Source organism: Vidua macroura, chromosome 3 (assembly GCF_024509145.1).
Source record: "Vidua macroura isolate BioBank_ID:100142 chromosome 3, ASM2450914v1, whole genome shotgun sequence".
In the NCBI taxonomy this organism is placed as follows: Eukaryota; Metazoa; Chordata; class Aves; order Passeriformes; family Viduidae; genus Vidua; species Vidua macroura.
Window position 1 is genome coordinate 9,649,351 of NC_071573.1, and position 16,408 is coordinate 9,665,758.

General features: G+C 39.6%; 1 protein-coding gene across 1 annotated transcript in view; it reads left to right on the forward strand.

The window, feature by feature from the left end:
• The first annotated feature begins 511 nt into the window (after nt 1-511).
• The window catches only part of RPS6KA2 (ribosomal protein S6 kinase A2), a 157,031-nt gene continuing 141,134 nt past the window's right edge, over nt 512-16,408 (forward strand). Inside the window, exon 1 of the mRNA XM_053973455.1 lies at nt 512-610. Within this exon, the coding sequence (XP_053829430.1) occupies nt 512-610 (99 nt within the window). The remainder of the gene's footprint in view (nt 611-16,408) is intronic.

Sequence of the window (16,408 nt, forward strand, 5' to 3'; positions counted from 1 at the left end):
AAAACAGAAGTGCAGCATGTGCCTATTCCCCATGTGATTCAGAAAGCAGGAAATTGAAAGAGCCTGACTGAGAGGAGAGGGAGTGCAAAGCAATAGACACATCCAATATTTGTCTGAAACCTGCTACGCCTGGGACGCAGGAGCTGTCATCTGCCGGCGCTGATTCTGCGTGCAGCCTCAGCCGAGCCTGATTGGGCGTAGTGGGACCGAAGGCAGGGGGAGAGGCGGCGGGGACGGAGTTGGGCTCGCCGCACCGAAATGTAAACAGTGCGAAGCGGGAGGCAGCGCAGCGCCTTCATGCTCCGAGGAGCCGGCAGCTGGCTCCGGGCTGCCCCGGCTCCGGCAGGGACCTCCGGCGGCAGGTCTAGCTGTGGCCGGCTCGATGAACAAAACCAGGCACTTCGGAGGATCTCCTGCCTGTGGATATAGATAGGGGGCAATCGGGATGCGCTAGCTTTCTCCGCCGGCGCCGCAGCTCCTTCGTGCTCCGCGCCGCTGCTGGGACGGGGCGATGGACATGAACATGAAGAAGTTCACAGTGCGTCGCTTCTTCTCCGTCTATCTCCGCAAGAAGTCTCGGTCAAAGAGCTCGAGCCTAAGTAGATTTGAGGTAAAATTCGCCTTAACTTTACTAAATGTAGCAAATGCTGTTAGGTGCAGGTAGCAGAGGTACGAGAGAACGCCTGCATTTACTGCTGTGATAAGTAGTTAAAGGTGCTCTTTCCCTGGAGGTGGTGATATTCGCACCCAATGTTCTTTGTTTCGGTATAATTCAGTGCTTTTTTCTCGGTAGTATTCAATACATTGCATAATATATTTAGTGTGTTGCCAAGAGTCCTTTTATCAGCCTTGCAGGGGAGGAGGAAGCTGGTTCAGGACATCATGAAGTTGTAGGAAATAATTACAGATCCACTTAAATTAGCACAAATGACACCATAGTTTGAAATAGCCTCACATTTTAGTCTTCCCCTGCACGTGTACCATTCTTTCTTAGTGCTAGGTTTCCAAATAATTAATCAGTTTTCTAATGCCTTTCAAATATATGTGGTATGTTAGACCGGGATTCTCTTGGTTATTTCTCCATAGGTTCTCAAGTTTGCACATATTTTTTGCATTTATCATCTCTCCTGGTATTTTTTCATTTACTTTGTTTTACGAGAAGTTGTTCTTTAGGAGCTGGGGGGACAATGTCAAATTAAACCTTTCATGATTTAGCAGTGTGGGGTGATGAAGGCAGTTCAAGTAGGAGGCATTAGCAAATTGGAATGTGTGAATGGGTTAGAACCCGGATTTCTGCCTGCCTTCCTCAAACCATTGTTCTTCAGCCCTGTATTTCGAGCTGTGAATAGTCGGCAGGATGTGAGATCAATTGAATAGATGTCAGTTATATTTATTTTGTTCACTTTACCATTGCGGATGATCTGCAACCTCTGCATTAAAATAGAGGTAGATGGGGTCTGATTCTCTTCTGTCTCACATTTATTTTGTGCTGGTGTACTTCAACTGACCTCTGAGGAGTTACTCTGATTTGCACTGGTACTCCCAAGAGGATGATTAGTCTTACGCTGTGTGAATACATTTTGAAGAGTTATTCCCTTAGTGTCCTATTTAAAGCACCAGGTAATTGTTTGAACATAAAGTTCTTCATGTGTCATTGCTTAAGCAGGGCATGCTGAAAAGCCAAGTTTTTGACCTGTGTCTTTTGTTGTTTTTTATTTTCTTTCCTAACTATTTAAAACAAACTTCCTTGAAAAATGAGCATGTAAAATTTTATTTTCATCATCAAACAGGCATGCTAAGCATTTAAAACAAACTAACTCCCTCCTTGGAACAGTCACATCCCAGTAGGACTGAGGGGAGAGATGGGGATACCTTTCCTTTCCTGATTGCCTAGTCAGAATCACAGAGCTTAAGCTAGAATAAATGTTCCTTGTAACACATTGTAAATTCTCTAAGCTCGTGCTCCAACAGAGACAAGTAGACCTGGAGTTAGTTGAAGGAGTTCTGAGACAAATGAATATCTTCACAGGCCACCAGTGTCAGGATGGGATGTTAGGAGGGGAGTTGGATTGGAGAGAGCAGAGCCCCACCAGACCTCATAACTACTCATTTGACAGTGCCATAGTCCGGGAGAAACAGATTCCACCGTACTCATTATTTAACTTAGTAGATAATCCAGTGTGAATGACCAATACAACTCAGCACTTGTATCAGGCTAGACTCTTGCTTCACTTACAAAAAAAAAATAGAAAGAGTCTTTGCAATCCTTTGTGTTAGATTTACTGGACTTCCTCAACAATTATGAGATAGTTTTCCCTTATGTGAGTTGTGTTGTAATGATTTTTTTCTGTTTTTAAATAATTTGCTTCAAGAAGCAACCTGATACATATCCTGTCGCACGTGTAGCTTCAGAGCATTTCATCTACTTCCCTCCTTTCTTCCCTGGCTTGTCAGTAATGACCAACTTGATGGAAAGTGACTCAATATTATAATGGAGTGGAGAATAGGGGCTGTTCCATCTATGAAGAAAAAAATATCCATAAAATCTGTTCTTCTATTTAAGTGTGAAAATCATCAGAAATGTTTGTTCTTTGGGCAGGGGTGACGGCCAAACATGAACATCAAGTCTCCTCTGTGGTTTTCATCTCTCAGTACTTCTGTGTATAAATTTGTAATTGCAAGCTAACAAGTGCTTATCCGACAAACAGAAAATGTGAGGAAGCCTGTTAGATGGCTTTTTTAGAAGTGAGAATATTCTTCATCCTAGTAGGTAGATACTTTGAAAGATGAAGTAAAAAAGATACAGGTTGTTACATTGTGGAATAAGTAAAATAAAGGAAAGAAATTTGGAAAAAACACATAGGGCATTGCTTTGCTTAGTGTGCATTAGCTAATGTACCTGGCAGAAATTTTGTTGCACGATGTCATTTGAAATTTGGAAGGGAACTGTTTTTACTAGGTTGTGTGGGATTTTTTTTATGTTGTTCTTTTGGCAAGTTGGGAAGGAGGGTTGAAGGGTTTAAGATAGATACTCCTAGGCTCAAGCATTTAATATGCTTAAAATAGCACTATTAGAGTAGATTCGAAAATAATACAATATCAGTTATTAATATCATGATTAATTACTTTTTCTACTGTGATATTCTACACTTCAAATTCATTTGTAATGAGAGTGGCAGCTTACAGGGCCAGGATACAGCTGCAGAAAAGGACTTAGCAAATCACAGCTTGTAACCTGACCTTTACTTGATTGTTTCAGATGCCAGTGTCATTGCTATACATGAAACAACAAGGTGATCACTTGGGTAAACAGCTGGGTTTCACACTTTGTCCTGCTAAAAGAGGCAGAGTGCACTCTGGTAAATGAAATGGTATTAGGGTTTCATTTCATCTTGCCTAAAATTCACACCCTTTTTATTATTCTGGAAAAATCTGGCTGAAATTTGAATTTATTTGGCTACAGTTTAGGGGTTTCAGTTTATATTATTTTTCAGTATGGCCTGCATTGTCCTTCATTGAAAAGGTATCTAGTGATGTAATTTTATTGAATGTGCAGAGCCAAGTTTTGCCCTTCTGCATGCACAGAGTTCTGATTGAAGTCAGCTGAAAATCCAGGAAAGTCAATGGGAACTGCATGTGTGCATCTGAGAAAGGGCTTTGTTTATGGTTCTTGCTGAGTGTTGATGAACATGAATGTGAAACCATCAGGATAAAGTACACACAGTGGGGATCTGCTAAAGACTTTGAGACCCAGTGGAATGCATCTTATGGCAGTAAGCAATATCCCTTGATTTATAAATCAAAATTTAAATATGCCATTGGAATAAGCTAAGAAATAACTAAGCATATAAAGAATTTGATAATATTAATTCCAATGATGCAGGAATATCTTTTTTTTTTCCTTTTGAGAAAACTACCAATTAAAACATTACCTTTTATTCTTTTTGGAGATGTTTCTGACTTTTGTGTTCCTGACATATTTTTAATTCATTATTCTTAACTTTAAGTCTTCTAATTTGTTTTTAGTTTTACTGGTAATGATGAATCCAAATTATGTTTAATCTACGTTTGGGGCTTAGAGCCTAGCGGAGTTCTCGGAAATTAATTCAGAATTAATTTGGGGCCTGGTGTGCCTTGGCATGGTCAGTTTGAGAGGCAGGATCTCCTGAGGATGATTCAAGCGTGGGTCCTCCTTTGGTTCAAGCACTGGCATGAAGGAATGGAAGCGAGCCTATGAAGGCTTGCAAGTAGCAGTGCAGAAGGACTGGCACTGGCTTTGTAATACTTCATTACGAGGGATTTTTGGTTCTAATCTTAGGCTCTGATTCTGATTTCCTACAAGCTAAAGTTACAGCAGCCTTAGGAAAGAGCCAAAAAAATGCTCATTTTCCACAGTGGGCTGGAGCAACAACACTTTACTTGCAAGCGCTTGTGAATTCTTCTGCACTTGTATAAAGAGAAATTATGTTCCTTATCAACAGTATGTCTTTTTTTCTATCTTTTTTTGTTTATTATTTTTATAGTTACTCACTTGGTAGAGGAGTAGAGTCTTTCTGTCAAATGTTAGCCAGAATAAAGGCAAGTTAAAGAAAGGAGATGGGGATTATCAGCCAAAGAACATCTCTGCAAGGTCTAAGTCTTGAGGCAGCTTTAGTTTTTACTTTTTTCCCCCCGTGGTAATGATCATCTTTTTGATGTGTGTTCTTGTTACAGCAGAAGGTACTGACACTGTTGCAGTGTCTAACTTCCCCCAGCTGCAGGCAAGACTTTTACAAGAAAATGCTGCAGTTCTTGTAGTCTTGCATGGCTTGCTGGGGGGAAGGGAGGCAGGGAGGGGAGAGAGAGCAAGAGCAGGAAGAGTGTGTAGTCCCTCAGATAGGTCACTTGAGGAGCCAGGAAATCTATTTTTCAGGCTCATTTTGACAACTTGCTGTGTCATTACAGATGGTTCAGATCTTTGTGCTTTGCATTTCCCATTTGAAAAAAGGAAAATTATTACAAATATTCAAGTCCTTTGATAACTATTCTACCTATTTACCCTGGGTTTGAGGGTAATACTGATATGTGTACACGTTCATAATAAAGGATTTGCTTCCAATTCCCCAACTGCTTCTGATTTTATCCCAAATAAAGCCTTATGTGCCTCAGGCTTGATATGTGCTCCTTCCAACAAGCCTTGAATTAACTGCTGAGGTACAGAAAGGAAAAATTAAGCAGGTAGATGTAGGGATAATGTACACAGAAATCTGGGACTGAAAGGCATCTAAAAACCCTTGATCTAGACCCCTCTTCCTCCTTAGGCAGCATCAGCTATATCTAAACTCTTCCACCAAAGACATTTTTCTAACCTCTTATTGAAAGCCTCTAGTGGTAAATGCCCATAACCTCTGTACGTGGTATATTTTGCATTATCCTTAGCATCTGTGGGTTTTCCTAATATCTAACACAAGTTTCCTTAAGGCAGTTCAAGCCTGTGTCTTCTTGTCCTCCCCACTGTAACTGTGAAAAGGAGTTTCCTTCTCTTTGCAGCATGATTTTTATGCATTTGGAAACTGTTCAGGTCTCTTTTCTCAGTCTTTCGGGAAGGGTGGGAAAAATTTCTTTTCTCCTTTCTGAAAGTTAGGGCTTCCAAGAACAAGAGCCTGGGCCAGTTACAGTGACATTGTTAGGGAGTATCTCTTCCTTTTTTGGATGCTAGTTGTCCCTCATAAAAATCAATTATATCTCAAAGGCCCCTACCCTGCCAAAGACCAATCCAAATTGTCATTTTATGCTCCATTTCCACCATCTCAGTGTCTGCATGATTCCTTGATCTGATGGTATTTGGCATCCAAGCCAGTGCTGACAGAGCTGATCCATGGGCTCTGGCGTCAGATGAATTTTGACATAGATCACACAACTAACTCAGTCTCTGGTCACAGAGCCAGGGTACACGACTGTTTGGGCATAGAGCAGGGCCATGGGATCATCATATAACAGAAGAGATCTTCATTTGGTTGTGGGATAAGTTCTGTCTGATCCACAGATGGGACCCACACGTGCCTACAAAGCAGTGATGGAATGACTGAAAGGGAGAGGGCAGTGCCCTTTCACTCTCTGAGGCAGCTAGTGCCCTGATTCCCTGTGCCTGGAGCATCTGTGTGTGGGTGTACAGGAGATGAAGAGCTGAACCTCAGGGACTGGATGGAACCTGTGGGCAGCTGAGCATTTATTTGCAGTAATGTAGCTTTATGCAAGTGTAATTTTATTTGAAGTTTTAGCTCATAGTATGATGACCTGTCTGACCCTGTGGCACAAGAAATCTGTTCTCAGAGGGTTTAGCTCTCCTACATCTATTTTTATTATTAGTAGCATTTGCTTCATACATTTTTCTGCTGTTCTCAGGAGAAGACTCCTTTTGTGTGTGCTTTCGCATTTGTGTCATCACAGGTAACTGGAAGTATTTCTAAAGTAAGACAGAAATTGGAACAAAATCCCTCCTTATGTTGATTTGCCAGTTACTCAAGTACAAATAATTTTCATCTAAATATTTTCTAGTCATTTCCTTTTGTTCATTTAGCAAGACTTACTGTCCCAGTTCAGAAGGGATTCTGTAAAAGTGTTTGCTGTTAATAAAGTCTCCAAGTACTGCAGAGAAGCAGCAGTTGGTTCTGCACGCAGGACACACTGTGTGTGTGTTACCATCAGCTCTTACACAGAGCTTTTCTGCTTTGCTTCCTGGAGAACAAAGTTTCAGGAAATGAAAAAGAGCGATGTGATTACCAAACCTGCTTTGAAAATAGCTTTCTGACAGAGGATATGTAAGGAAGCAAGTGATCCATCCATTCAAGGTCCTTGCACGACAGTTGTGATTCGCGTGCAGGGAAGTGCCTTCCAGGCAAACAGTTTGGGGTGCACATTTCCTCAGTGAGTGCATGGATGGTGATGGGGTGGCCACAGCATGGCTTTGGAAGGCTTCAAGGGAGCAGTTGTCCTTTGCTGTTCAATCTCTCTCACTTCTTTGAAGTGTACTGTATTTGAAACATATCAGTATTTCAGCAGAGCTGCTTTTACTGTGAGATGTGGGAGAACTTACAGCTCTCTTCTAGCTGAGAGCAGGACTTCAAGGGTACTGGAAATGCAAACCTTTTAGAGCACAGAAGACAAAACCACAAAGTTTACAGTGAAGAAAATATTTTCCTCAGATTACAGATTATTATTAGACATTGTGTAGCAGTTCATAGGCAAGAAGGGAAGATACAGTTTGCCAGTGTGCCTTCAGGTGGTAAGTAATGATAGTAATAGGCAAAGTGACAGTTGACTCATTAAACCTTAGCACATGAACTCATATAAAATCCAGATGTAATTCAAGAGTGTCATGCCTCTTTCCTCAAAGGCCTATTCTGAGCCTGTGTAAGACTGGCAGAAAGCAGTAAATAGTTTTACTTTCAGGAATTGTTATGAGTAAACTGGGGTGGGGGGAGAGCTGAGTGTGTGGGTTTATCTATAACCTTCACCTTTCTTTTCTTTTCTTTTGGTAGAAATTTCTGTTGCTTTTTTCTAGTGAGTAACAACGAAAATCCTGCATCAGTTCAACTTTGTTTTCTCTACCTTCATGTTGCCAGCAACTAGTGGACAGGTTTTGTGACTCTGAAAGATATCTTAGTCTTAAACTTCTGCATCAGTAGATCTCCATGCCAGTCTTTGCTGTATTATACAACCTCTGTGCTTAGGATGTGTCTGAGACAGCAATTAAACATTGTAATTGCATTAATTGAAAAGCCATCTCTCTAAGTATCTGAAACCCTGCTGGATCTGCTGCTAGTCTGCACAGTTCCTACTTTATGGTTATGGTGTGGTTATGCATTACAATTATTACTAAAGAGTAATCTGAAAGCAAGCCTTTATGTTAGATTATTTCTGTGACACAGTTCAAGACCAATTCATATCAGTAGATTTGAATTTTTTTAGTATTTAGTGTGTGCAGATGTTAAATAAAACATACTTCAGAAGTTTTTTTATAACATTTCATTATGTCGTAAAAACTTGAAGCTCTTTCCTGGCAAGTAAATCACTTATTTTTATTCCAAAACAAACTCCTTAATATTCAATTAAATCAACACTATTAGGATAGCTAAACCAAGATGTTTTCAAAATGCGAATGATTTTCATGTGTTGGTATTTTATGGCTGATTTCAAACTCATTGCAGTGCCTAAATTTGAAAGAATGGAGAAGATGATGGATCTGTTTTTGTTTTTCAGACTCTTGTACCCTTGAGAGTTACCTTCTTAGTTTGTGGCAACCAGTGAAATAGGCATGAAAGGAGGGAAGGAAAGGGTGGTAGTTAATCTTAGCTTTTACTTCTGCATTCTGTCAACTTCTCTTCAAATTCTACTTCCAAATGAGGACCACATGGCTGGGCTTACTCAAAAAATGGGTGAAAGTGGGTTGTATGAGTCCACACAGAAAAGTGCTGTGTGTTGTAAAGGCAAGAAAGTCCCCACTGAAGTAAGCATCAATTAATCCCTCTCAGTCTCTCCAGCACTGTGAAATTGCCCAGGTTTATGATGATAACACTGTTCTATTTTCGTTATTTAATCCTCTTTTGTTCATGGTGAAGTTTTAGCAAATGTAAGGTAGAAAATACATAAAGCTAATAAAGCAGGAGTTGGGTCAAACTAAGCTGAGGGGGATTGAGGGGCGGCTTTGCTTTCTCCTCTAAAAAGTTTTAATGTGCATTATCCTTAGGTTTGTGGCTAAATTAACCTATTATGTCATAAGGATAAGCACTTTGGGGGCATTTTCTCTGGTCTGAAAAAAGATGGTTGTGCTACCATGTTAACTACAAACTGATCCAAGACAAAAAAAAAAAAAAAAAAAAAAATCACCCATGTTAGCAGAGCTGGAGACAAACCAGTTTCCCAAAATCAGTTGCTGAGATTTGTTTTTTCCCCTCATGATTTCAAGTTTTTATCCATTTGCAGAATTGAAGAATCTGTACTAAAAACATACTTCAAGTGCACCTTTTTTTTTTTCATAATTTTGTGGAAAAATTAATGTCACAACATAATATACCAAGTGGCAATGCTGATAAGGATGGTGGGCCATAGAACTTACTCTGTCTCCAAAGTAGAAACTATTTATTCACCCACTTTCCCCAGTTCCAACAGCACAGTTATGGCAGCATCCAGATGTCTTCTTTGCTCTTCCTATGGTTATTAATGCCATTGGTGCTACAGCATCCCTTCCAACACAGCAGAGGAACTCCATCTGTATTTGCTTTTCTCTGAAAGACCATGTGCTGAAAAAAAAAAAAAAAAGCCTAATAGCATCTTTTGCCTGATGGTATGAAATGAATTCTCTGCAACAGGGATTTTTTTATTCTAGCAAACAAATTTTTCATTTTTCCCAGACAGGAAAACCCATATGGGACATTAGAAGGAATACTGTTAATGATTCTGAGGATTGTCACTTCCAAAGCACAGACTACCTCTTGTGATTATCTGCCAAAAGATACATGTGTTATCCCAACTGCCTTTTTGAAAATCTCTCCACACATCAGGATAAAGCTTACATACCAATTTACTCTTGGAGATGGGTATTCCACTGTGAAATGGTGTAAGTTACCCATAACAAAGATAATTATGTGAATGGTGCTAACTGCAATTTTTCCCTTGCTTGGTTTAAAAGCATTTTTTCTCTCTCTAACAGATTATAAAAGAAGCCGTAAAATTAATTTGAGTAATGTTTGTATTGAAAGAAATGCTATAATAGGCAGACATTTGTGATGTCATGGGAGGAGTTGTTTCCCTGGAGTTGTAAGGAAAGTTTTAAGGTTTTGACTTAGTGTTTCTGTCTTTCTCATAACATGTGTCAAATGAGTGAATTATAACGGTAATCTTTTCCAATGCAGATGATCTGGGTCATTTCAAAAACATAACTTTTATGAAGAGTCTTATTTATGAAAAACAGATCAGTCCTTTGCTTCTGCTCATGACCACTTATTCTTCTATTGATCAGTTTAGGGTTTGCTTTTTGCCTCCTTTTTTGTGTTCATCTCTTCCTCCTTGTTGTTAACCACAGGCACAACCATGGTAATTATAACCTATCCCCAGGGAAGTGGGGACTTAAGAAACATTTAATGGGCTGTATGCACCACAGCCAAGAGAAGGTTTGCCCTTTTACCCTAGCTTTTAAAATCCTTCTGCTGGTGTGAAATTTGTAGGACTGAGAGAGAAATAAGAATAGAGCTCTCTCCATGGAGTACCACTATGGTCTACAAGCACTCATTTATCTTTCTGGTGATCAGAGAGCTGTTGTTATCTGGGATTTTGTGTCATCTCTTCAGGGAGGCACATCAACTCCCCATTTTTCAGTTACTGAAGAGAAGAAATTAAGTTGTTTTGCCCTCCTGGGATATGATTCTTTACTCTTGTCTGCAGGCTTTTCTTCCCTCTTGTAAATAAAGGTTGAAGATTTGAATGTGCTGTGTGCTGGTGTAGAATCACGCAGCTGGGCTGCGGAAATGCTGAGCTCCAAAGGGAGCTGTGCCCTTGAGACCAGGCTCTTGTCTCCTGGTGTCTACTGAAACTCACTTTGCCTTCTCAGATGTTTCCCTTGTAAGGTAACAGTTATGCTTTTTCCTTCTCCCTCACCCTATCACTCATCTGATTCAGCTTTTTTGTTTTATGCTTTAGACTCAAACAATGCCATCACATGTTTTTGCTTTTCTTATACTGTGTCTGCTTTGGTACTTTCCATCCTCACTTCACTGGGGTAACTGGGCAGCCATCAGTAAAAACAAAACTTTGTTTGAGGAAGTGCTGATTCAGAGATGCTACTCACCTCTGAGGCTGGGCAGTGGTCAGATGGCTCTGGAGCAAATCCCAGATGCAGTACTTACTGCATATCTCAGAAATGTCCCCATCTCATATACTTCGGTCCTTGCCTATTTTGCTTCAAATGTCTCTGCATTCTGGCTTTCTGTAGTTTAAATGTCTTGTGATCATTTCTCCTTCAGGGAGAGCAACAGAAGAAACTCCTAGGGAGTCCCCTTGCCTCACAGCTCCTGAGTGTGTTGCTGAGGGTTTCATACCTATGACTCAGCTCTGTTCCCAGTTGAGCATGAGCGTCTGTCTGTCTGGGATTTCAGCTTTATATAGTACAATTTTCACAGCACTTCTACTCTGACTTTGAAGCACGGTTACTATGACATCTTCAATATCTTAGAAAATAGTGAAATAAAGATAACAATGTTCACATTTTGTGTTGCATGACAGCTTTTGTGCCTGTTTTGTCTCTATGTTTTCTTTTGAACCTTGATGAAAACAACTCACAGTGAAAATGAGATCCCTCGTCATTCTAGACATGTGAAATTATGCAAAGTTGCATGGTTTCTGCTCAGTCATCACCTATTTCAACTTCCTGAAAGGAGTAAACTGCGTAGTTGTTCATCTTGGGATTTCCATGACAAAGTTAAAACTAGCCTGCATTAATTTATTCATTTATGATAAAAAGATTTCCCACTGAAAGCACCTTACCATTTGTTGTAAACCAGTGCAAATCTACATGATTCAGAAGAAAAACAAATCAAATAGCTCTATTTCCCTCCCCAGAACTATAATGAGATCTGAATCAGAAGAAAACTTGTATTGCTTTTGTTGGGACACAACACCACAGCAGACTGGCATTGTTGTTGATAGTGCAGCATTCCTTCCTCATTTCCAAAACTTGAGATATAGCAGAATGCTTTAACAATCTACTCCAGGTAAACTTCCTTGGCTTCTCTGTCTTCTGGCTGGTTGCCAACAAAGACTATAAAAAACAAACAAAAAAACCCCCACATAGTTTAATGTTTAAACATATCTTGTATTATTACCAACTTCTGGGCTAGCACAAAATTAGTGTCCTCTTAGCTGAATGTGTAAAAGAGGGTTATGCCCTGGCCAAGCTTGTGAACCTAGAAGGCTAAATTTGATAGTGTTGTTGGGCATTGCTTATAGCAATACATCTGGATCTGAAATCACAATATTTTATCCATGTGGCCTCTAAAATATATTGAGACTGTCAAATCAGGAATCTCTCTTTTTCTCAGTGTAATTCAAACTCTTGTCTTGGATCTTAAAGAGTGTCTTGTTCTTTCCTCCTAAACTAAAAACTCTTCAAGGCATATTTATTAAATAAAACCAGCAAAGTGAATCTTGAACTGCTGATGTTCCCAGCTAGTAGTGGATAAACGAGGTATTCTGTTACTCCTGGAGGGATGCAAACCAAAATGTCAGAGTATTACACTGGTTTTCCTTTTCTTTTCTGAAATGGTGATGTGTCATTGTGCTGTGTGTCCATCATGTAGTCATCTGTGTGAACACAGGAAACTGACTGAAAAACTCAGTTGTTGATTTGGATTCCTTTTTAGCGTAGGTCCCTAAGAAAATAAGGCTTTATACACGCCTCCACTCTCCTTTCTCGCCCTTTGCTTTGAAAGAACCGTCAAATTTAACAGAGAAAGGGAGAAAAAATAGTGTTTTTGAAGACATAATGTTCCTGTAAGATTCTTGAAAATAGGACCCTAGAGAAAGGACAACACTGCTACCCCAAAATGAAGGAACAGGGAGTGGGAGCAAACTTATTTGCCACTAAAGAAACCAAACAGAGAGAGATGGTGGGAGAGAAGGGGACAGCTTGATAAGAAATGGGGATTTCTCACTTCTCTCTTTTCAAAATATTACTAGACTTTGATGCCAGGAAGCAAAATAGGATTTTTTTTGGGGAGAAGTGTGTTTGGATTTACTGCAGAAACAAGTGGATTAGTCTGTTTACCTGTGTAAATATTTGGGCTTTGAAATACTATAGTCCCCAGCAATTATGTCATTTATCATAATAGTGCTGTCTTTTACTGATGTTTTTCCCTTACAATGAAGTAAGCAAGCTCTTTTGTTTTAACAACTCCTGCTTCTAATGTAATGGGTGAAGCAGAAGTCATCACTAGCTGTGCTATTTTATCAAGGTTACTGAGATGTGTTTGCTGTAAGGGGCAGGCAGAGTAGTATAATACTGTTTTTTTTTTCCCTTTGGAAACCAGTGATCATCTTTGTGTGGAAATGTATTGAAGATATTTGCTTGAAGTCACTTAAAATGTGATGTACCAAGGGGGAAAAAGAAGCATTTGACTATAATTTGTGGAGTAAAAAGGTCACAGAACATAAAAAATAAAAGACTAATTTATCAGTAAAATTATTTTTAAAATCCTGTGGAAGTTAGTAGAAAGTAAGTTGGGTTTCCATCAGGGTGCCCTAAGGGGACTTATGTATGTATACATAGGCTGGCAACGAATTCATCAGAAAAAGTTATCATAGTATTATAACTTACAAGGTTTTAGAAACCTTGTTACAGAATTATAGTAGAATATCAGTGTTTTCTTGAAATATCCTGTCTCACTAGCTCATTGTTGCTTTGATGACATGAATAATTAATTTCTTTGGATAAAAGTGGATATTTAGACTGGCCAGAGAGGCTTTGCAGGTGCAATGATGAGTCCTCAGGCAGGAATATTTGAAGTAAGGAAGTCTGGGAAGAATATTGGTGTTTACTGATGCTGTAATCGAAATAGTGCATTATAATAATTGCTTTTAAATTCTGTTGCATATAACTAAACAGTATCAAATTACTTGGATTGGTGTCTCATATTTGCAATGCTGAACAGTCAAGTGGGTCAATCTGCAAAATTTTTACATTTTCTGATGTTTGCAGGATGTGTAAATAGCAAAGCAAGATCTCAGCTTGGTGGCACTTCACTTGGTGAAGCTGCTGAATTTCTTAGCCAAGACCTGACTACATACCTGTGCCCCACAAACTGGAGTTAAAACTGATCACTGTTGCACAGCCTCCTTACACTTTGCCTCTGAATTACAAATAAGGCATCAATGCATACAGGAGAGTAGGGGACTTGTGTGGGCACGTATAACAAATGTTTTACACTAACCAGATTATGCACATCTTTTTAACAGACAGTCTGTTCTGTTGTTTGCAATAAAGGGAACATAAGCAAATAATGTCTAGTGGTCTTTGCTCTTTTTCAGGATGGTTTCTGAACAGGATTCAGATGATACCATTTCTAAGGAATGTGTTGTAATTACAGCCGTGTTTTGTGTGTATATATGTGGCATTTACATGAATAATGCATTTAACGGTGTAAATACATATAGTGTGGCAGTTTTTCCACGGAAAATGCTGCTAAGAGGATTAGAGTTTGATCTCATAATACTGTACACAGCCTGTCATTGACTCAGAACAGAGGATTGTTTAGTTCTGGCGTCACCAAACAGATCAGCAGCTCACATTCTTGCTGCTGGCATTCTGTTTGAACTGAAATTGCTAAAAAGATAACATCTTTTTTTAAAACTTATGAAAGTCTCTCCCCAGACTGATATTTTGCAACTTATTTTAAAAATGTTTTCTCCATTTCAGGGTTTTAATTCCTCTTAAAATGATTTTTAGGGCATAAATGAACAATTTCTGACCTTGTTCCTTCCCTTTTGTTCTCAGGGTTGAGCCATTTTTATATATTGTCTCCTGTCCCCACAGGTGTAGATTTTTCCCTTTTGGTCTGTTAGAGGCTCTTCCTGTCCCTGAAAAGTGCTGCTAATGATGTATCATCTTTTTCTCAGCTGCATCTTCTGTTCTACTGCTGAGGCCCATCCTGTAGACCAAGTCACTTAACCTCCCCTTGTTTTAAATATCTTATAAACAACCATTCTTGTCACTAACTGAAGCAAACAAGCTCATTTCGTGCTGCAAATGTACTTTATTTGAAAGTTCTGAGGTTTTTCTGCTGCCCTCACTTCCACTCTGCAGCCCTTCCCTTTCTCTAGAATGGTAGAATGGCTTGGGTTGGAAGGGTCCTTCAACATCATCTTGTTTCAAGTTCCCTGCCATGGCCAGAACACTTTTCACTAGACCAGACTGCTCAAATCTGTATCCAGCTTGGTCTTTAACATGTCTGGGGATGGGGCATCCCTAACTTCTGTGGGCAGGCTGTTCCAGAGCCTCACCACCCTCACAATAAAGAATTTCTTCCTAATATCTTACCTAAATCTAGCCTCTTTCAGTTTAAAGTCATTATCCCTTGTTCTGTCACCACATATTCTCCCTTCTGGTGTTGTACCAAAGGCTGAGGACCCACTTTGGCCAGGGAATGTCTGCAGGTCATGGAGGGCAGCTCATCATTCATATTTAAGTCCTAACCACTGAGAGATGTTTTTGCTTTTGCACTGAATTTTCTAATACACACTGCACAATTTGCTAGTGACACACATGGCTTAAATATGAAATCACCAGTTGCATACCTCTTTGGTTTTTCAAATATCTGTGCTGCTTTACAAAGCCTTCCAGCTTTTCCTTTCACAGTTCATCATACTAAGGAAGTTAATGGCTTGTACCCAAAACTTTCTCTGGGTTGCCAATGCACTTATTAGCATAATGTTAAGGACTATGAGAGTTTTTGATTCTGTATGATAATCAAAGTTATCTGCATGATTATAATGGTAAAACTCCAAAACAAAATTTAGACATTCTTTTGGTTCAAATAATAGATGTGTGTGTTCTCCACTGGGCTCCATTTCTTCCAGATAAATAGCTCTCACTCACAGAGAACACCCACACCATCAAGCTTCCCCAGTGCTAGTACACCACTGGTTTATTTCACAACCAGTCCGTTCACAAGCTACTTATTTTTCTTAGAAACTTGAAGATGGGAAACTCTCCATTTATTTGTTGTGCAAGTGTCCCTCAGACGAGACAGGTACTCCCTGGTCACTGCACTGGAGTTCTTTACTGTGCCACCATGGTGAGCTCTTGTGCTCTTATCTGTCCTGATTTCAGTGGTACTGCAGCCACCTTCTAGAGAACCAGGTTTATGCTTACTACTCCTACACTAAAAGCACTTTGGTTCTGGACCAACCAACACTGAACTCCCCAGCAGTCTTTAGGTACACTTTCCTAGAGCTTACTTCATGTATGCATTCTGGATTTACATTCAGGGGTTCCTGGTAGTTTGAGCAAAGAGATACAAATACTGTAAGGTTTCCAAACCTAAACTTTTATCTTATGGAAAAAAAAAAAAAAGAGTGCAGTGTCAGAATAAATTTGGTATGTGTTTCCTTGCCTTTGTTTCTTCCCTTGCTTAGGTATTGTTGTGTTTTGATCAGGGTGCCCTAAGGGGACTTATGGATGTATATTCAGATCTCTGCATCTGATTAATCTTTAAAAGTTTTTATCCTACCAAGTCCTGCACAGCTTCCCATCCCAGATACTCCTCTGAAAGGATTTGTGCTCTGACCACATTGTTTCTCTTCCTGACTAGTCACATTCAACAATACCCCTCTCTGGAGGGGTATATAAACAGGAAAACAACTAAATATAGATCACAGA